This window comes from Dermacentor albipictus, chromosome 10 (assembly GCF_038994185.2).
Source record: "Dermacentor albipictus isolate Rhodes 1998 colony chromosome 10, USDA_Dalb.pri_finalv2, whole genome shotgun sequence".
Classification (NCBI taxonomy): domain Eukaryota; kingdom Metazoa; phylum Arthropoda; class Arachnida; order Ixodida; family Ixodidae; genus Dermacentor; species Dermacentor albipictus.
In genome coordinates, this window is record NC_091830.1 from 47,484,038 (window position 1) to 47,506,833 (window position 22,796).

Consider the following 22,796-nt stretch of genomic DNA (forward strand, 5'->3'; position numbering starts at 1 on the left):
AGGCAAGGAGTTTCCCTTATGGTTGACGCCTGGCACATCCTTAATAACAGTAGCATGTCAGCCCTCGATTATCATGCACTAAGAATTGTCAAGCCTCAACACTGATGACGGGTTGACGCTGCCTTTCCATTGAGCATGTGCATGTAAGTTCCACTAACTTTAAGTTGATAGTCGGTGCTTGTGGTGTCCTTTTCGTTCCCACCTGTGCCCGAGTTAACATGCCCGGCTTTCAGTAACAAAAATCCCTACTAACCTTCCCTACCCAAAAAAATTCACAGGAAGATAGAAACTCGATGTGTTCAGCAGTGGTCAAACGACGGTCCAGTGACATTCCTAGTGTGACATCAGTCAAGGCTCCAGTGACGCTACGGTTCAGGCACGGTACATATAAAAATAAAGGTAGACAAAGGCAACAGCAATGGCATGACTGCAATGACGGCAAACAAATGAAAGAACCCCTCTGGTTTCTGCTATGTCCCGCCTTGGCGACTCCATCGGTTTCTGTCTTCACCATCACCGGGGCACCCTCGGCCGCTCCGGCCACTGCAACTCAAGCAGCCCTAGCCGGTAACCTGAACCTTACCCAAAGCCAAGCAGAGCCGCAGGCAGCGACTCAGGACTCGAGCAAAGCAGAATATATGTAACCATCAAGCAGTGTGCATTGCAACCTAAGCGATCAGTTCTTAAGGGGGGAAGAGGGGCTTAGAAACTTTTATTTTTATTGTTTGACTAAATTTAGTGAAAACTGCCACCCAGACAGAGTTTTTCATGCTGATTTCAAAAATATAATTACCTTTTAAATTGACAGAGTGGTTCCAGATATAATTAAAATTAATCACCTATTGTTTATCTGAACGATTGTAAGAAGAGTATCAGCCAGAATGTTTATAAGACATATGGCTGGATACAACAAAGTGTAAGCAACAGAACTGTAGGACTACTTTTTTATATTGCAGATATTACCAATTTTACAGCAATCTGAAGTCTGATCTCCAGACATGGCAATCATGTGGTCCAACTGGAAGCCAGATCTTAAAATTTACAAAAGCGAAATTAAAAATCTGCTCCTATCATTGTGTATAACACACATGTCACTGTTAAAATTACGGTACTATGTGCCCTAAAGACAGAGAATACTGCTTCTGCAAGTTCAAAAAACACCAAAAATGAGATACTCAGAAAACCCGAAAAAACTAAATGAGCTTATTTTTATAACAGAACACCATACAATATTTGAATATATACAAGTGCTATTGCATTAGTAGCCTCCAGGAATGTAGTCTGTCTGGTAGCTAGTGTCACTACGGTGATGCCTTCTGAGCAGCCGCTGCAAATTTTCAGCAGATGCATGCTCAGCAGACGTAGCCAGCACCTCGTTTGCCCCGCCGGCAGTGTCGTCAACGCAGTCTAGTAGTTTCGATTTTCGGTCAGTAGCAGGAGTTGACGCTAATGCTTTTCTTGATCTTCACTGTCCATACGCCGCTAAAATTCCGGCTACAGAATAGTAGCGCCGTGCCGAAACGTCAATGAAACGCAGCCATTATCAGAAGCGCTTCCGGGGACTAGGCCTAACACGCCATCGGGATCAACGGCGTCGCTCGAATGCGGGAGCAGGCGGGCTAAAATATAGTCCGACATAGGGTGAGCACGCACACACGTTAAGTCATGTTGACAAGGAACAACAGTGTCTATCATAAGGCCCATGGTTCGACATATCGCTGAAGCCAGTGTAACCGGACGCGGCCAACGGACTCCAACGCTCGCCCGCTCGCCGATAACGTCAGACCATAAACACGCTTTATTGATGTCATTTGGACGCAGCTGTTCATCAGCTGCGTCCAAATGACATCAAATTATCCCTCAAAAGAAAAGTGTTTAATAGCTGTGTCTTACCAGTACTCACCTACGGGGCAGAAACCTGGAGGCTTACGAAAAGGGTTCTACTCAAATTGAGGACGACGCAACGAGCTATGGAAAGAAGAATGATAGGTGTAACGTTAAGGGATAAGAAAAGAGCAGATTGGGTGAGGGAACAAACGCGAGTTAATGACATCTTAGTTGAAATCAAGAAAAAGAAATGGGCATGGGCAGGACATGTAATGAGGAGGGAAGATAACCGATGGTCATTAAGGGTTACGGACTGGATTCCAAGGGAAGGGAAGCGTAGCAGGGGACGGCAGAAAGTTAGGTGGGCGGATGAGATTAAGAAATTTGCAGGGACGGCATGGCCACAATTAGTACATGACCGGGGTTGTTGGAGAAATATGGGAGAGGCCTTTGCCCTGCAGTGGGCGTAACCAGGCTGATGATGATGATGATGGACGCAGCACGGCGGAGTGTTGTTTCTCGACATTGTATGCTGACTTTCTTTTCTTTTGTTTTTTCTTTTCTAAATCGGAACTTCGTAGCAAACTTCGGAGTCGAGTTCGGCATCGTTGTCAGCGTGGGAAACCTCGTTGGCATGCACAGCGTGTGCGAAGCGGCCGCGGATTGATGCAGACGACGCCAGTCTAGACAATGGCGTGGCTAGCTGAGGGTCACGTGCCTTTGTCAACCAATTACAGCACGCACTGGGTCTTCTTTTTGAGGCAGAATTTCTTCATTGCCAGTGTGTGGACAGAGCCAGTGGTGGTGGGAAATGAAGATGAGAGACTGCTCTTTCAAATGATATACGGGTCGGCGCGACCGAACGACTGCAGGGGCCATCATGCGCAGTAGAAAAAGTGTTTTTTTACGGAAAATTCGGCTCATATTTAGCCCACACTGGTGCCAAAAACTTATATTACGTCTAACATATTGATTTAGAATGCACAAAATTTGGCGAAGCGGTAGAATAATAGTTAGAAATTCCAAAAATACCATTTTCAACATTATAGATTTTTTTCGCAATTTTTTGTCCCTAAAATCCATGTCCCTCGTTAAGGCTTAACAGCTTCCTTTCGCCATCATCATATGCAGGACACCTACGAGCGAAACTTTTTTGCAAACAGAATTCATTTTCCATAAAACTTGCCGAAACGTTGACAATATTGTAGAATGAGCTGGAATTTGTAATTTTATTAATAGTTTGGGAGAGTTGGCACATACGCAGATGTTTACTGCGCTACTGTTTTCTCTAATGTACTACTTATTACTCTATCGTTCTGCTTTTGTGCAGTATGTTTTTGTTGCCCTTGTATTTCCCAGCACAGTTTTTTTTTTGCCTGTTTTCTCAGTAAAATTTTGGTGCATATTGATGTTATATAAAGAGTTTATCGCAATGTTTATTTCTCTTTGTGCATTACTTCCCCTTGCACAATGCCTCCCATGAGGCCTGTAAGGCATGTTTCAATAAATAAATAAATGAAGGTGGCCAACCTTGGCAGCAAACCTCGATGCCCATGAGCTGAGATATGGGACAGTAGCTCTTCAGCAGGGTGGGCGTCAGCTTGGCGCACTTGGCTGGATCCCCTCCGATCTCATGGATGTTGGAGAAACCCCAGGTGACGGCAAATCCAGGCACCAACCGCAAGAACCACATGGACTTTTGCACTGCGTCCTCATTAATGCCCAGCATAGGGAACTTGGCAAGGAACCCCACGACGGCCATCACAATGCTCAGCATCACGCCTGCCAAAAGTGGAAATACAAGATTGAATTAAAATTAAATTATCTGGTTTTACGTGCCAAAACCGCAATGTAATTATGAAGCATGCTAGAGAGGAAGACCCCGAATTAACTTGCCACATAAAGTGGCTGCTTTTCAGTGCTTAGATTTGCAAACGCATGCTCAACACTTCGTGGCGAAATGCGCTACGCATTGTCCCCTCCTCCCCCCCCCCCCTCCCCAACCTTGTACACAACCAGCTTCAAGGATAAGCGTAAAGATGGAAGAAATGAAACAGATAGGTGATTAAGATAAGGAAAGTTGAGTATGACAAGCCCTATTAAATAGGCTTTGTGTGTTTGTAACATCTGTATACCTGTGATGACGTTGATGGTGGTCAGAAGGGAATAGCCGGAAGACGGTTTGTCCTTGACGTACGAGAAGATGTAGCTGAATGGGATGGCCGCCCAGCCATACAGAAGGAAAAGGAAGTATGTGGCCGCTGAAAATAAAAAGGGTAAACGCACACACAGCATTAACACGGTAACATCAACACACGTTTATCAGACTGCCAATGAAGAAAGATATGCAACATTTCTGGAAACGTTCGTATGGTCTGGCCAGTCGAAGTGTCAAAAAGTAAAAGAAAGAAAGAACTAGGCCAAACTTTTCTAGATACAATGTTCCTGTCTTACTTCTTATTATCTTCTCTATGAACAAATGATTGTAATACGGAAACTTCCCTAAGGCAATCTTTTTTGATATACTTGAAACTCGATATAGCACTAACGTAACAAATTATTGGACACAATGACAAAAATCTAAATAAGAATTTTTTTTTTTACCAACGTCGCTAACCAATAACGCGGATGTGAAGGGGACCACAAAAAGTTCTAATGCTATATCACTGCATATGCTTATAAAAGAACATCAGATATACTAAAGGTATTTTCACGTTAGATGCGACTGTTGTAATAATGCTTGACTTCACCACAAGTTATTTCCAGTGGGAAAACAGGTGTGCTGCTCTACAACGCTTCTATAGTATCCATGCACAACTCCTGGTACCTAAGAGTTGAGGGAACGATTATCCATGAAGCAGAAGCAGATCTATTTTAACGACAGTTATCAAGACACTGTTCTAGCGGCTCCATTGTCATATGCATAATCGGAGGAGGTTGCACGGCTTTGTGACACCATTTTCTCTGGTACCATGTGGCTGTTTTGTGCGCTGTTCATGAACATAAGGGGAGTTTTTGTAAAAGAGAACACTGCACAAAGATTTCCCTTTTTTCACGCCTGCTCTCAGAACAGCTGGACTGCTAAACTAGCAGAGCAGGTAAATTTGCCAGCAGCCCTGTAAGGCTGTCAAGCTGGTGAAAGATCACGGCTGCAGACGGTGAAAACCTAAATGTCGAGTATAAGCTCCACCCATGAATGTGCACTACATCTGCCCTCCACACCTCCATGCTCAAGGGCGTCCCCAACAGACAGATAAGTATTGGAAGACGTTCACCTTCACTGCAACTTCACAGAAATGAGCTCATGTCACTGAGTGGAGCACGTATTCAAGTTCCTTTCGAGTTTGTTAGCAGTGCATTCGCCACGGCAACTTTCGTGGTGTAGATGCACATTTTCGTGGCGGAAAATGAACACATTAGAAGAAGACAATGTGCGAATTCGATGCCACTCCATCACGCGCACGCTCAACTGCCAATGGATCACCGTGTGCAGTCTCGTTCAACCGCTAGAAACCCTGACAAGAGCAGCTCCAGACAAACTTTGTACCTGGCACACCAGGACTGGAGGTGAAAACTCCGTTGGGGTTGACCGCCAGGAGCGGGATCATGACGACCGTGCTGCAGACGGCAAAGACAGCAAAGTCCCAGAGGAACGTGACACCCCAGAAGAGGACGCCCGGCACACCCGCCATGAGCTGCAGCAGCTTGGACTTGGTGACGCGCTCGTGAATCGGAAAGAGCACGAATGACGAGGACAGGAAGGCCAGCGCCGTGGGCACAAAGACAGCAGCCAGGATGCGGGCTGCCTGGTCGTACTGCGAGAGGTGCGAGAAGGAAATTGCACTCTGCTGTCTAGGAACAACGGTAGCTGCATCAGTAGAACAGCTCGAGTCTATTAATCAGACCTGCTTTACACATTACCTACCGTGCCCACTGGGCACTGTTAGCCTGCTAATGATGGTGTCAAGCACTGTTTCTAAGACCTTCAGTAGCCCTCGCAAGCATGCTGCACCATCTAACTTATAGTAAAAAAAACTAGTTTTGTTTATCATACAGTCTGCCTTTTTTTTTTTTCCAGCCAGTCTGGGCTCCTCCACCTTCTGAAGCCGTTAAGCGCCAGCCAGCTAAAATAGGTACATACAGGAATTTCAAGAAATGCAATGTCAACAAAATCCAGCAATAAACAACAATTTACTGCAAGACTTGCAACATTTCCCTGTGTTTTACATCGAGGAACCGCTCTGCCACAATGCATGCTCAACTATTGTGCTTCCAGGTAACATTTTGTAGTGGGAGTACTGGTCAAGACAAAATTATTTCTTCACAGATGGTGGCTATTGGGTTGCAGAACATTTTGTATATTTCACAATCTCTCTAAAAATTTTTTCTGGTTAAGTACAAGCATATTTTAACACGTTTTCTGCAACTTCGTTCTACAATCTTGTTCATGGCAATTAAAATTATGTGTAAAAACATAGAACTCATTCATAAGAAATGCGTGACTGAAAACACAGCTACTCTGCTTTCCTTTTGTGAACTGCACACAATCTTAAATGTAATAGTTCCTTCAGAAAAGAAACAAATTATGTGGCCATTTTTGCCATGGTAAAGAAAGGGTTAAAGAAAGAATATGACGAAAAAGGAAATTGTGGCAGAACTCATCTCACGATGACTGCCGATGGTAATGTATTAGAATTGAATCAATATAGCAACATAACGTACTGCCACCGCCAAAACGAGTTATGTATGAGGTGAGATATGCAGCTGGACTTTTCTTTCATGCTTCCCTAAGAACACTCGGCACCATCTAGTGTCACCGCAGCGAAGCCTGCGCATGGCCTCCAAAAAAGTATGGCACGCCAGTACGTGCGAATGCCACAAAATGCTACACAGCAACCCGTCTCTCCCCTCACACTTCTCTCCAGGCACGCTGCACCATCTATTGGCATTGCCGAGAAGTCTGTACGTAGCCTCCGAGACAATGGGAAGCGTGGCGCTCCAGTGCCTGCGAATGCTGAGAATTGTTCCCTCGCTTGCCACACACTCAGTGACACATGCTCAGTGTCCCAAGTAGGCGAGAGATTCACTAAAGAGCGACGCATACCCAGTTGTGGTGCAGCCTGCTAATGCGTTGGGTTGCTTTCCTTGAGGAACCCTTGTGACACTGGTTTGCTCACACTCAGCCAGGGAGAAATTTAAGGGATCTCTTTCATGACCCAAGTTGGCGTCAAGGAGGTTCTTTCAAGACCAACACAGACCGAGTGCCACACAGCGAAGTCCCCAATTTGGTATGAAAGTGTTTCTTCGAACAGCAGTATTTACCCAGTCTTATGTTTTAGTGTGGCCCATGCTGTTGTGAAAGACATTCGTTGAAGAGCAGCACGTATGTACACACTGCCACACACTCAGCGACCCAAGTTGGTACGATGGATGGTTTCGAACCCTGTTACCCGAGCACCGCAGCCCAATGCCTTACCCATTTGACCATGAACTACCCAGTGACCCAGGTTGGTGAGAAAACAGATACATACATGCACAGAGAGGTGGCCCCTGGAAAGGGCATGAAGTACCCCAAGAATGCTAATGCATAAAAAATTTAAAAATGAAAAAATTATTTCAGATCTTGGATTTTACATGCGAACCCCATCCTCTGTACATGAGGCATGCCCTAGTGGGGGGGCTGTCGGATGATTTTTGACCACATGGGGTACTTGGCATGCTCCCATTGCCCAGTACACGAGTGCATTCCACCCTCATTGAAATGTGGCTGTTATGGCTGGGATTGAACCCGGAACTTCGAGACCAGCAGCACAACGCTATAGCTGCAGTAGGTAAAAAGCCCGCAAGGAGACGCATGAGAAGATATGCACCAACTACCGACTGATTTTATCTCTGGAAGAAGAGTTGCAGCCTATAGACACATTCGTCACATGATGTCAAACACCATAACAATAACAGCAAAATAACCTTAACAAAATAAACATCAGCAACTTAAAAAAAAACATTAAATTTGGAGTTTTATGCACCACAACAACAATCTGATTATAAGGCACGCTGTAGCGATGAACTCTGGATTAATTTTCACCATGTGAGGTTCCTAATGTACAACCAAACCACGGTACATGGCCATTTTCGCATTTTGCCCCCATTGAAATGCGGCCGTGATGGCTGGGATTTGATGCCACGACCTCGTGCTTAGCAGCACTGTGCCACAGTCGTTAAGCTACCATGGCAGGTATCAGAAACTCTAGCAAGCACAAAGTAAAATGCGAGCACAACTTGATGAATTATTTTTTAAGAGCTCCTTTTCATTCACTTTGAGGAAAACAGGTTGATTACTAGGGGAGAAATAGGAAGGCCGAACTTCTTTTTCTTGAAATTTGAGCCAAAAGCTCAGAGTATGTACAAGTACTGCACTTGCATGAATCTAAAGTGCACTTTTTTTTTTTTCAAGAAAATGGACTTGAAAATTTTCTGAATGTTAAAAGTGAATAAGCAACAAAAACCACGTTCATAGCATAGGCAACAGTCAACAGTCACAGGCTGTTGACTGTGGTGACAGCCTGTCACCACAGCCGTCAGATGTGTCATTGCCATCACAAAATAGCAACAGGTGTTCATAAAGTTTGCTGTGGGTTCATTTTGCGCTCTGCTACAATCTGGAGCGTCATTCTCATTCAATCACTTTCAGATATACTAGCACTTTCACAAGATTTGCGCCGCTCGGCTCCAAGTATATGTTGGCGTATATGGCCGCCACCGTTTCTGGTGCAGTGCCAAGCTTGCAGTCTGTGCACAGTCTGTGCACGATCTCAGCCGCATACTTTGACATGTCCGATTCAGAGTCCTGTAAAATCCCGTGAAAGTGATAGTGCAGTTAAACCTCGATATAATGAACTTCAATATATTGAAATTCACAATGTAAGGAAGTATTTAACTTTTCATAACCTCTTTCCATAAAACGCGTACTTAGAACCTTAATATAACGAAGTGCATTTGTATGCGATTTCAGTATAACGAAATTTCACTGCCGCCACAAAGGAATGCCGAGACAATAAATGAAAACTTCAGCGGACGCAGATGGTCAAATGACTGAATTACAAGTGGCTGTTTGCAAACGCACCTGTCAAATCGCTTGCCGTGTGACAAGAGCGACCACCGAAGTGAAGCCGCATCATGTTTTGTATAAAGTTTAAGTGCGATAAGATCATATTGGGCCCAGTGCGCTGCGTGCTTGAGGTGCGAGTGAAAGTGTGCGAGGAAGATGGTGGTTTCACGAGTACCACCTTCCCGGGCGAGCAAAGGAAAGAGGGGGAGGGGAGCTCGCTCACAGGAATGTGATCAAGCGCGCACGCTAGGGGGTGGGTGGAGGCAGAGTGGAGGCTAAGTTGGCACGCCTCTCAATTTCTGGCACAGATCTCGGCCGTGGCTGCGCATGGCTGTAGGCACGGCTGAGTGCATATGCAGCCACGCACCCTGCTTGGAGGTAATCTGCCGCGTGTGCAAAAAGTGGGCGTGCAGAGACAGAATGGCACCATGTAAACTGTCTTATCGCACGCTTAGTGTTGGAGGTTGCATAATCTCAAGTTTCGGTGACCCGTTGGAGCAAGGGGCAAACAAATTATTCACCCCACGCTGCCAGCGCTTTTCCCGATAGCATCGTCCCAGTCCAGGCGATGCTATCAGCCGCGGGGGTAGAGTGCACACGAAAGCGTGGTCGGCTTCGCTTATTTCACGCCGCCGAGAAGATATTGTCAACGAACATGGCATGACACCGTATCATTCGTCGCCGACTATTAAATTTGTCATAATGAATTGCTTTCTTATTCAAATCCGCTTTTTCCGATTGCCCGATAATTTAAAAAATTTCGCTGCCCCTTTCCGTGCAAGAAAAATCGATTGGTGACTACTTATTTGCATGAAAGGTTGAATTTCAATAGAACGAAATTTCAATGTAATGAAGCAAATAGCCGGTTTTACCAACTTTGTTATGTTGAGGTTTAACTGTATCACTAAACGAGACCGCACGAGACGACCGCCCCTGTGTACTTGGCACCTGCGGCCAATGAAGTGCAAATGGTGTTGACGACACGCTGCTTTCATTATGAAAGCATACTTTTTAAAAAAGAGCTTCTCCCCGAAGGCGCATAATGGCAACGCCTTTATTGCAATTAAAAAAGAAAGGGACGTCCCTGTCTTTTTGAATTGAGCTAAAGGCTTTGCCATTATGAGTAAACCGTACCAACTAGCCCAAGAATCAGCCTTGTTGATTCTCATGGAAGATGACCATGGCCCACGGTTACCTGAGCTAAGGAGGCCACCCAAATAGGGTACAGACTGCACTTGCTCAGAATAAAGGTTTATTCTCGTTTCTGTGAAGGTAAACTCTGCATTTCTCGTTTTTTCATATTGCCAATGTAGGAGGCACGATATATTCTTGCTTTAATAAATTGGGCGCGTTTTACATTCAATTGCAGTTTTATTTCCTTACTTTAAACTCGCAAGAACTGGGTGCACATTAGGCTTGGGGGCGCATTAAAATCATGCAAATATGGTATGTCAGTGCGACACCACAAATTTTAATTTTTCCCATATTTGGGCCTTTTTATAAAGCCAGGTTCACACGAAGAACCGAATTGCTGATTGTGTCTCGATGGGCAAAATCACGATGGGCAAAACCGCACCGCAGACTAGATGCTTATTGCATCACGCATGGCCGTCAACTGAATAGGTGACATTATTTGATGTGCGAATACAGCTTTAATGCACCAAAAGTTCCCAGATGTTACTATATTGAGTCACTGCTTTCTTTTTTACAATGCAATGTGGTTCTTTACCCATAAACAATTACCCGGACCAGAGCAGCCATTAAAATAGATGTCACAAAAGCTATGTACACGAACTTGAGAGTGGTCTTTTGTTGCAGTGTACTTTCCAATTAACTTGAGAGTGGTCTTTTGTTGCAGTGTACTTTCCAACTTAACAAGCATCCTGTCCCAATAGGAGTGATAGTAGTATTGCATAAACATAATTTACTAGTACAATTAAAATTGCAAAGGCATTCATTAGTCACTGGCATTTAGGACCGACTGTTAGCGCAGCGGACAGACTCTTGGCGGGAGCGGCATTCACGAGCAAAATGCACTAAAAAGGACGACCCACTAGAAAGCGCTGGAGAGGATGAGCCACTAGAAAGCATTGGAGAGGACGACTCGCTACATCGTTCCAATCCTTCTCCACAAAATTAATATTCTTCTTTAGTGTCTCCTTCAAGCTAAGGTGTCAGCATCACAGTCAGCATCCCTGTCAAGCAACATAACTTACAAAGGACATGCCTCTACATTTTACAGGCATACCTTGGGATACACTTACATGCTACAGACAGGCTTCTGACCGACAGAGAAATTATGCATCTTCTAGGCTAGAAATGTGGCTAATACTGGCTACCGCCAGTGAACCAGAAGGCACTTACCGAAGCGACACCAATCTGTTCGGAGAGCTCACCAGGCAGTGGCCAGTTGGTGACCGACACCCTGGCGGTGGCGTCTTCGGAGACATATCTCAGTGCAGCCGTGTGCGCCAAGTTGAGAGACATAGAGCCAATGTGGTACGGCTCGCCATTGTACCAGGCCACGGCTTTTGCATCGTTGTCAGTCTGACCACCTACAAGGTACCTGCATTTCGCAAACGAAATTGGCAGATGAAATATTCACCATGCTATTTTCAGTATCCTTGTGACAAAATAAACTACATAGTATATAAAGTGTCCTAACTAATGATAGCCAAGTTGCTCAACGAAAAAGAAATATTCGAAAGCGCTGCGAGAGATACAATTTTAAGACCTATGATGTTTGGTTGCTATACCTCTGGCGACTGTATGCCAAAGGTTTTATAATTGTATCTTACACCTTCTGTTTTAAACAAGGGTGTGTGCATACTTGAATATCATTGAAATGAATAGCAAACAATCAATAATTCGATTCCTGAATCGAATACCTACTATTCGATTTTTTAAATATTTGGTATATTCGTTCTGGAGCCCTTCATGCTTGATGCCATCATAGAAGCACTTCATGTCGTTTTTTGACGCAAAAGGAGCGGACTTTCTCGCTTCCAGCGATCTTCCACATCGGCCCAATTCACACACACTGCTTAAACACTGCGCTTCACAGCATGGCGCCGCATCAGCCAAGCCAGCCTCTGCCGGTGCAAAGTTCGTCTAGGTCAACAGGACCGATCGAAACAAGAATGCGACACAGACAGAGGAAACGGCAGCAAAAGTGGTGCTTATTTTGTGAAGTGCAAAAGCATGTGTGAAGATAGAGCCAATAAGCTGCCAATGGGCACAAGTATTGTGTTTAATACACAGCAACAAACTTCATGCTGCTTCAACGGCCATCAATCTGACCTGCAAGCGTGATCTCAGGATCGATCACTTATGAGCCCTCTGTACAAACATACTAGCGGCAAGCAGCACTTCACAATGGCTTGCGGTCTGTTACCACATTGGCCAGCGACGAATTTTCATTACGGCAGCCACGCGACACTCGGAAGGTCGACAAACCGCCTCACAAACGAAAGCGAGTGTACAGGATGGCAGTGTACAAATACGGCTGCCATCTTTGCGACACCGTAAGTCAGCCTCTCGTTCCCGTCGCCGTTCGTAGACATATATTGGTGTCTTTTTGTAGCTTCGATCAACCCGTCACAAGGTTAGCTTTGCATCTACACAGTGGGTGAGAAAGTGTCATGACCTGGTTGCATGCATTTGTGTGGACGGCGGATGAACAAAAAGAGGGGTTGGGGGGAGGGATAGGATCACATGAACTAGCCATGACACTCCAGAATTCAGAATGTTTGGCAGATGGCAAATCACATGCCAAACCTGACAATGAAATTGCGCGGACGGCACCTGTTTTTTGCCATCAGTGACAGCTACGTGCGTAGCAGCCATTGAACCACATGATGCACGGTCGTTTTGTTTATCGTAAAGATTGACCTTACGATCTGTGACCCATAACCCAGCTGTCGTAAAGTTGGGATGGCCCTTATGCACCCCATATGCCCGCGTGATGAACACGCTTTTTTCCCTAATATACCAAAGCAAAGATGGGGGGTGCATTCATTATGTGGCATAAATTTCGCACAGACATTTTGGAAACAGCAAAGATTGAAACATAAGACGGCAATAATTTGGAACATGCACATGATAACTTATCTTTGAAGTAACAATATGTGTATACCATTTGCAAACCACAACTTCACTCTGCATTGGAACCACCAGACCTGATGTTCAGGTTGCGTAATCTACATCGTAGTTCCACCATAGAATAAAGAACCAACGCGCCAGCTGCTTGAAGTCGGTCTGGCTTAGGCCAAGAACGACAGAAAGCTGAGTTAGTTGTTAAGGATACAAAATGCAAAGGAGGGGTAAGGCATGCAGACACAGACACAAGAGAAGAGAAGTGGACAACACGAATTCACGAGACTGAGGCAAAAAAAGAAAGACACAAAATTCATCTGCACATGCTCTGGAATGGTATAATCTCATGTCAATCGGGTAAGCGTGCCAGTCTACGTGAGAGGTAACTGTTAAGGCATTTGATCTCTTCCTTATGTAAGGTAATCAAAGGCTGACTCATGCACGCACTTCCACCATTGTTGATATGCCATGCCTCAACCATAAGAGTAGCATCTTCATATGACAGACTCAGACGCCCGAGTTAGATGAATGCGCAATATTGCATAGGCATAGGAATGAAGATATGCATAACGGGCGCGCGCTTTGTTCACATCACAGATCGATTTCAAGACATGATGCCCGCACGGGCGAGCACTTTGTCCCCATTGCAGATCGTGTTCAAGATACGGCAGCCGCGCCGTAAGCAGTAGCCACTCTCTCCACACCCCCCCCCCCTCTACGTGCCTCGCGCGCGAAAGAAGACCGCGAGTTTCGGCCCCGCCTTGATCCCTCACGCGTGATATTGAGCCACAACCATAGGCGAACCCTCACAAGTCAGTTAGCAGCCCATGGCGACACAGCAAAAGTACATTTTATACACCCAATTTTGAGATAAATTGCTGCTAATTTCGTCCGCTGCAGCCGATAGTCCGTTGTAGCGCAGTCCATTAAAAGTGAACTTCATTGCATTAATAAAATAGGTAGAACAAACTAAGGCTGAAATATGGTCCATTAAATCCAAAAGTCTGTTGCACATGGATTTGTTGTAACAAGCGCAGAGTGCATAATATTCGATAATATTTAAAATTTTTGCACATTCGCACGCCCTTATTTGAAGCATTAAACTTTGTGAAAATTTAATATTTGATTCAATATTTGGCTTTTTTCTTTATTCGATTCGATATTCAATTTGAAATGTACTACAGTAAAACTTCGTTAATTCGGATTTCATAGGACCAAAAGAAATGTCCGAATTAACCGAATGTCCAATTGTCGAGAGTATCAAGAAAACAATAAACAAATGCTGACCACGTCAACAGGCTTTTACTTGCTGAATGAATGAGCCAATGCCGTTTCTATCTTGCACAAAAGCAGTGCAAAAGCCACAATTCTCATCTCGTGCCCGATTAGTGCTCACAGTAGCGAAGGCCTCGCAACTTCCTTCACAGTGCGGCCACGGTGCACGTCTTCATCTGACGAGGCTTTTTACTACCATGCTATATTTTCACCCATGCTGGTCGCTGTCCATCTCGATGTAGCCGGTGCTCTTCATCCTCGAAAACTTGTGAAAACGAAACTACTGTTTGCTGCAACAAGCGCGGACGAGACTGCAGTCGCTATCAACGCGATCATGGATGGCAACTACGCAGTCACAAAAGGTACGCGGCCAACGCGGTGCTATGTGCGACGGTAAACGCAAGAATAGAGACTTCAAAGGCACAAATAGGCACACAGCGTTATGGCGTTGATGCCATTCATGCAAAATTCCTTCTAATGACTATGGCGATGCAAACTCCGCCGCTTTGTTTCGGTGGACGCTAACGCCACTTTTGCTCTTTTGTGCCACACTACTGCGCCGCTACAGCAGTCGCCGAACTACGAGAGTTGTCCGAATTCACTGATGTGCAGCTAAATATGTCCGAATTAACGAGAGTTTCACTGCAATAAATAATGCATACGCCTGACAGGACCAAAGGACGAGTCCGAATTATTCGATCTTCTGAATTAACAAAGGTCGAATTAATGAGTTTTTACTGTGTTCAGTATTTTCAAACCTTTCGTGTTAATCTTTTGTTGTTGTTAAACAGCTTGGCTAATGTTAGCTGGGACACAGTATATTCCAAATCAACAAGAGAAAATATCAACCATGCAGAAATCCAAACAAGACACAGTTCCGGGACAATAAAGACTTCAAGTGATTCACAATGGGCAAACAAGGCAAGCCTTGTTGCCCATTGTTGCCGTAACTGTGTTGCCGTAACTGCAAGCTGCAGTTACGTTGTGACAATTGGAATATGCCTTCAACAAGACTAGCCGTTGTCAGGACACTGCCTTGATAAAAACAAATCCTGACAATGACAAGCCATAAAGAAGACAGTTAGTTCCCTTGTCTAAATGTTGGCTTCAGCTTGAGGCTATCCTTCATTTGCTCACTACTGATCAATGCTAGATCTTTAGAAAAATTTTGAACGTCGAAGGTTTAAAGATCGAAATGTTCACAGCGCACCAATGCATACAGCATTTCTTTTCCAAAAAGCCAGACACCAAAGGCTAAAGCAACACTAGCAAGAGCCACCCCAAGCAACAAAAACTGTATTTGAATTATGTTCAAAATGAACCGCTATGTTCAAGAGTAAAAAAAAGCCATGTAGCAAACATGCTTTAAATTGTAGGCTTGGTGGCAGGCATATCATGAAAGCACTATAGCACAGCACAAATGGGGCACAGACGTAATGGAGGATGCAAGGACATGTAGGAAGCAAACGCAGTCACAAAGCAGCACACACAAAAGACATAGGACATACACAAGGAGGACGCTAGGAGGACGCACTGAAGACGCAACAGGGGGACAGTGTTGGAAGTTGTACGATTGCGCGTGTGCCCTCGTCAGTACTTATGAGCCTGTAATGAGGCTCCTACGAGTTTAGTAGCAGCTAAAAATAGGTACACTGAAACATTCACTTGAGGAAGTCATTGTAGCAAAAAATAAGACAAACACAAAGAAGTGACAACTGGACAGCACGAATGCTAAAGTGCCAACATTGTCCTATCTGCCTGCCCTGTCTTCAGAACTTTGTTACCGTCTTATTGCATCAAAATGACTTCTCCAAGTATCAACCAATGTGCCCATCAAGTAGTTTTGAGTAACAATCACTCACTTTCCGTTGTACTCTGCAAGGCTGTGCCGGGCCACATTGAGAAGAAAGTCGTTGGGATCTTTCACGTCCTTCTTGACCATCACTCTTTGCTGAGTCATCGCGTCAACGAAATCCACCCTGCCCAGCGGCGAAGTTCCGTTGCTGAGGAAACCGTTTGTCGAACCGGCGTAACTGCCGATGTCATAGACGAGCTTCTTGATGGTTGTCGCCTCGGCGTCCTGGACGTCGAGAAAGGTGTACAGGAAAAAGAGGACCACGGGGATGACAACGGCGAGGATCGGAAGGAAGTACTGCCGCTTGGTGGCGTGCCACCGCTTCCGAAACAATGCCGTGGCCTGCTGTGCAAGCAGCGGTAGGCCACTTGTGCGTTGGAATGTTGGGTATTCGTCGTCTGCAACGCAAACGTACCGGCACTCGTCAACCTTCTTCCAAAGCGCTGTGGGGAGAGCAAACGGTGAGAAGCAGATTACAGCATTGAACAAGGACAGAGCAGGACATATCCTTGTAAGGAGAGCTTGCCAACATGCAGTACGATGTCAACAGAAGACCTGTACTGACTTTTCACTGGAAGTTGGCAATAAGGTACAACGATTTCTGCAGCGTCCAGCTCTGTCTGTATTCATGCTGTATTCTTTCAGTAACTACTTGTCACCTAGCCTCAATTTCTATCCTTAACTCTTTAAAAGGACTTGACATTAAGTCAAGCTATACAAGAGAATAATGGTTCTAGATGCCCAAAACTGTTTCTTACACTACAAACAGAGCTTTTGAAAGCAAGAAAGCGATGTAAAGTTTGGACAGTTTTAAGGCTGCAATGTGAAAATACTATGTCAGCTGCCATGCCTCATTTATGATTAATGAGGTGTAGTAAACCACCAATAATTAAGAATAAAATGCATTTTTGGGAATTGTGCTGGATTTCCCCATCAAACTCATAGATTGAAACCGTCGGTCCTTATCCACAAGCAGAAGTTTTTGGGTCTAGTAAATATATACTCTTCCCTATCACAGGTCATGCTTGATACTAGTGTGCAGAGTATCAAGTTGAAGAGGTAGAAATTCTCTAACAAACAATGTGTTTATAAAAAATAATTTCAGTATAACAAAAAATCTCGAAACAAAAATTTTGTAGAAAAAGAAAAGTTATATAAAAATATCATGGTTGCTTTGCACAAGAAAACCTTGAAAAAATTTCAGAGTAAGCATTTTCAAGACAGAGTACCTGTGCTTCCAGAAAATATCCTTCTATGTAAAAAATTTATTCCGACATGAAAGAAAATGTTCACCCTATTGACTAGCCTTACCACTGTGCTGAGGTCAACTCTCCGCCAACTTATCATGCTAAACTCGACTCCCTGTAGAGCCATCGGCAAATGATCACAATTGAAGGAGGTTAACACTCTACAGATGAGAACTATGACCTTTGGAACATGCAGGATATCTTTATATCAACACATGGGAGCTATAAAGCAGTTCAGCGAAGAAAGCCAAACTCCGTTCTGGAATATGACAAACTGAAATTGTCTTCTGCGTCAGTGCTGCTTTCAAAGTCCAAGAACTCGCGTGCAGACACACTGGTACCTGTAGAAATGCGACATTTCTGTTCATGAGTGGTGCGCGACACCGATGCCATCTTGGAAAGTACAAGTGCTTATCGTGCCAACCCTGCCTCTTCTCTGGAGGCATCTTAAATATCTGCACAAAGCGGAAAAAGACAACCAAGAACCGAAACTGACTAAATAGTTCCTGAATAACTGCATAAATGGCGCTAGCTGTCCAAGAGTGCTCGGAAAGCAGAAAAATACGAATTTGCAACTGTCAATAGCAGGCTACGAATGAGAAAAGGAAAGTTTTGAGATTGCCAGTGCAGATTTTGGTATGTACACCAGGCCACAAGATATTACGGACCACGAAATCTGAGAAAAAGCTACATATCTCTGCAACCTCACAATGGAGCCTAGCATTTGCATTTCGGGACTCAACTAGAATATGGCAACACTGTCGTATACCGTCTTACTGGCTACTGCTACAGGCTGCTCGGGAATCGAACGCTTTCCAAGATCCCGTAGCCCATAAACTTTTGTGGCTGGATGTGCCTATGCAAATGACCCTGTTCGTCACGGGGTGTCTAAACTGTGGAAGAATAGCATAGTACCCTACAATTACAGTTTTCGCACTAATGAAGTCGTTTCTGAGGATAAAGCATTTGAGAAACTGAATTCTGTGGTTTTACGAGCCAAAAGCACAATCTGATTATGAGGTACGCTGTAGTGGGGTACTACAGCCTAGTTTCGGCCACCTGGGGTTTTTTAACATGCCCCTAAATCTAAGTACAAGGGCACCATTGCATTCGACCCCCATCGGAATGTGGCCGCAACCGCTGGGATCAACCTGCGAGCTCGAGCTCAGCAGTGCACCGTCGTAGCTGCTAAGCTACCGCAGCAGGTCAGCATGAAACAATAAAGCATAGAGCACCCTAGACTGATACACCATTTGCCTTCAGCACGTCCAGCTCACAAGCTATCACACAACAGGGAAGTGCAACACTCAAAAACTGAATCAAATGAAACGCACAACGAAATGCCAGCTCTGTGAGAAATCAGGCAGGGACCAGTCATTTAGCAGGATGCACCATTTACGCATGGCTCCCTCATTTAAGCTACCCTCTTTACAAAGGAAAGGGCAGCTAACAGCTGTGGACACACACCTTGCACCAGGCCGCCCATGTGATCGGTGCCGTTGTGAGAGCTGGACGATGCGCCGCTCGTCTCGAAGCTGATGTCTGCCAACTCGCCAACCCTGCAAGAATCAAGTCGGCGTGCATCATTCACACCGCACTTTTGTACCTGGGTAGTTTTAAAGACAAAGCTTTTCTTATTTAATCTCTCCCAGACTTTCCTGATAGTGGCCTGCTGGGTGCTGCTGCTGGTGTCTTGCCAAATAGATAACACTTCAAAAAAAAATACATGAGTTACGTGCCCGATGGTGGGATAGCACCTCGGTCCCCCAGCACAGCAGCCCGATGCTCTATCCATTAGGCCACAATCGCACGTATGTGCTTCTATCATGCTAACTAGCTCTTTGAGTCAAACTGCATAGCATGGGTGTGCGACAGCATATACATATGCACCAGTTTCCTGTACACCAAGGACACAGAAGTGAAACGGGCAAATTAGATTAATCATTTCACAAAAGCTTCACACAGATTTCAAAGTATGCATTGGATCTGGATAAAATTTCTTTTTCGTTTAGCTGTCAGTTTGCTTCACAGCATCAAGTGGATACGGATGCTGGCGGCTATGTTTCTTTCTCCCCTGACCCAACCCAAGTGCTTCCTTCGTTTGGATTCCTGCTCTACAAACAAACAGCAAGAGTAGAGCTCCTAACATTTGATGATGATGATGATGATTTGGGATTTTCATGGCGCAGCAGCCAGGCAGGCTATAATGTGCCAAGCACATAACTCTTAACATAACTCCTAACATTTAACCTCAAGAGACGACAGTCAAGCCTCTTTTGTTTATGCCAGTGCAGATAAACGGCCACAAGAGGAAGCCAAACAAATCTCCGTTTTATGTTGTCAATTCGGCTTACACAACTGACTGATTGTTTGATCAACCGATTGACTGACACAACAATGGATTAATTTAATTATGTTGCATTGCTCTAATGATACTCTACCCATTAGATTGTGGTCTACTCAATGATCAAAGTTGGCGTGGAGGAGGTTCGTTGAAGAGTGGCACAAAGCCAGTGACCAAAGTTGGTCCGACAATCGGTTCCAAACTCGGTTGCATCAGCACATTTGCCTGATGCGCTACCAATTAAAACACAGACTAACCAGTGACCCAAGATAGATTGAAAGATGTTAGACACAATGGACACACAGACATACATTCCCCCAAAAATGTCAATTACATTTTTTTTAAGAATGGTCCCAGAGATTATCTTTATCACCTCTACAAGAATATAGCTGTTTTTTAGATTTGCCAACTTCTGATTGTTGTGTACCAAGTTTTTTATGCAAATTCAACAACTATTCAAACCATTTTCTTCAAAATTACTCAACACTATTACTAAAATAGAACACTGTTGGTACAATTTTCGAGGGACTGTGGAAAACAAACATAACAGCTGGGAAAACAACAGTGAGGAAGACGGTAAATTGCCACAGTACTGTCTGAAACGTACTATGTTATCTAACAGTGGCCACTTTCCACTCCTAATATGCTTTACCGCACAACATGTCTGTTTTGAGTCAAAGCTGATTTTGGCGAGCCGGCAAACACAACCACGCCACAACACGCGTATCGGGACTGGCGATTGCATATGCCTCACATTTCGTACTTTTGCACTTGCTTCTGCACCACCACATTTACGAGACTGCTGCACTGGAATGTAACATAACATGCATGAACATTACAGAATGGCGACATATCAAATGGGAATGCAATACGTAGGTGCCAATAGGCTTTAGGTCGGGACTCCAAAACACAATGTAGTAGCTGGAAAAAAACCAAACAGTGAGGAGCTTATCCATGGCATTCTGCTGTATTCACTTCGACTTGGTAACCATAAAATTGATATTCACAGAAGCGTAGTAACCTACTAATGCGACTCTACTTATTTTTCTCGTCCTTCAATGTATACACAATACATAGCACACAAGTGGCTTTGGTTCTGCACTTCCATTAAAATGTGAGCACCAAACTGAGAATCAAACCTTTGACGTCATGCTGAGCAAGAGAATGCTGCACCCTTTGTGCTACAGCTGCAAGGTCACTTCAAGTGTCAAACAGCCACTGCGGCATTTTGAAAATTTCAAGATCTGCAAGGGGTACCTGATGAACACGTCCTCCATGGTTGTGACCGATATTCCAAGGCTCACAATGCCAAGGCTCTCCTTGTTTCCTTCAAGGTTCTTCAGAAGCGGGATGACATCGGACGCTGGTGGGAAGCCGAGGTTGAACATAGCTTCATGGCCAATGTCCGAGGTAAGCTGGGCTGCTGGAATGGCTGAAGTGACCTTTTCCGTCACAACACCGAGGCGGCAGTTACTTCCTTTGGCAATTCTCATGCGGTAGCCAGTTCCTGGAAGAGAAGGCAAAACATGCTTTCAATGCATCTTCCATTGCGTCAGTATCCTCCTTTCAATATTCTTTAGGGCATTTTTGCTAGCTTCTGAAACTCAGAGGCTAACATGAAGAAAGATTGAAAAAAAAATGGATGCAGTGCAATGAGCAATGTGAAAGAAAATTATAGGGGTAATAGCTGTAATGCTAAACAAGGATTGAGAGAGGAATTGAAGTACAGAAAACAAATCATGCAGATTCCATGTACTAAGGCAAATGGTGGAAATAAAGCTTTTATTATGGAAGACCTTCACCAAACATGCCACTTAATAAGTAGTTAGGTGACCCCAACCTCCACTGCTCTTACACCGACTGCTCTTACACCAACTGCTCTTGCACAGACTGCTCTTGCATAGACTGTTCTCACACGGACTGCTCTTGCACAAGCTGTAATTAGACTTTTTAAGAAATGCTGCAACATTGAGAATGGCGTGAGTTAAGAGCATATAAGGCCCACATGAAATACATGGCAACTCATGAATGTTTTGCCCAGATTGCACTTCTGTCAGGTTCAGACTAGAGAGGAGCTAGCAAAATTTTCCTTCCACAGCTAATAACAATCACTATAACACCATTCGTCTTGGTAAGGGGGGGGGGGGGGGGGGGACAGCTGCTGTCATCAGAAAGCAAATTTTTCCGATGACAATATGACTGGCAAACAAGCTTCCTGTGTTCACTGCAGCTAATTGTCATTGTGATGCTTAATGTCACTGAATATGCATGCATAGATGCAACTTTGGTGCAATAGCATAACAAAAACTTAAAAGGAAGGCTTTACACTCTTCCTAGTATTAACCTCGCCTGTGTGACTGGGGCATAGGGCTCGGGGCCCTTATGCTAGTTGCTCACAAGATCGTGAACAAGAAATCTGTAGCGACCACAAAACATCATTTTTTACTGTTAATTTCTTTCTGACGAGTGCTTGTTTCAATTGGGCAAGCAGCCATTGGTGCAGAGTGGGGGAGCCAAACCAACCATATCGCTTCTTGAGGAATAGTGGGGAACCGCAGCACTGCAACCTGCCGTGGGCCACGAACGCGATGCGATCGCCCAACGCGTCAGCCTCCTCCATGTAGTGAGTGGTCAGCAGGATCGTCTTGCTCCTGCGCAGGTTTTGCAGCAGCGTCCAGACCGCACGACGTGCCTGCGGGTCCATGCCCGCTGTCGGCTCGTCTAAAATCAGGATCTGCGAGCGGACCCAAAGGCCACGAGTAAGGACAAGACTCTTACAGCATTTCTAAAGCAAAGCTTTCTTTGCAAACCTGCCCCCCTCAGATTTTCATGACTATGACTGCTGGGCACTGCTGCAGTCTTGCTCGATAGGTCACAACCGAAACAGAGACAATACATTACTAAAAAAAATGGGCACAACTAAGCATAAACAAGGGCTTTTTTGCAGCTCCTTTGCAAAGCTCACCTGGCAGCATCTATTCTTTTTATGCTTATTAAGCCACTTCTTATCTTTGAGCACTCCTGTCAACCAAAAAGAACTTAATT

General features: G+C 44.6%; 1 protein-coding gene across 4 annotated transcripts in view; it reads right to left on the reverse strand.

Moving 5' to 3' along the window:
- Window positions 1-22,796, reverse strand: part of LOC139050587 (phospholipid-transporting ATPase ABCA3-like) — a 110,655-nt gene that overhangs the window by 25,924 nt on the left and 61,935 nt on the right. For 3 of the 4 annotated variants that reach the window (XM_070527149.1, XM_070527148.1, XM_070527151.1), the window contains 8 exons: window positions 22,275-22,485; window positions 21,009-21,258; window positions 18,875-18,966; window positions 16,168-16,603; window positions 11,300-11,501; window positions 5,375-5,642; window positions 3,963-4,088; window positions 3,358-3,609 (listed from right to left, as the gene is read on the reverse strand). In XM_070527149.1, coding sequence (XP_070383250.1) covers window positions 3,358-3,609; window positions 3,963-4,088; window positions 5,375-5,642; window positions 11,300-11,501; window positions 16,168-16,603; window positions 18,875-18,966; window positions 21,009-21,258; window positions 22,275-22,485 — 1,837 coding nt within the window. The remainder of the gene's footprint in view (window positions 1-3,357; window positions 3,610-3,962; window positions 4,089-5,374; window positions 5,643-11,299; window positions 11,502-16,167; window positions 16,604-18,874; window positions 18,967-21,008; window positions 21,259-22,274; window positions 22,486-22,796) is intronic. The other variant, XM_070527150.1, reaches the window with a different exon arrangement.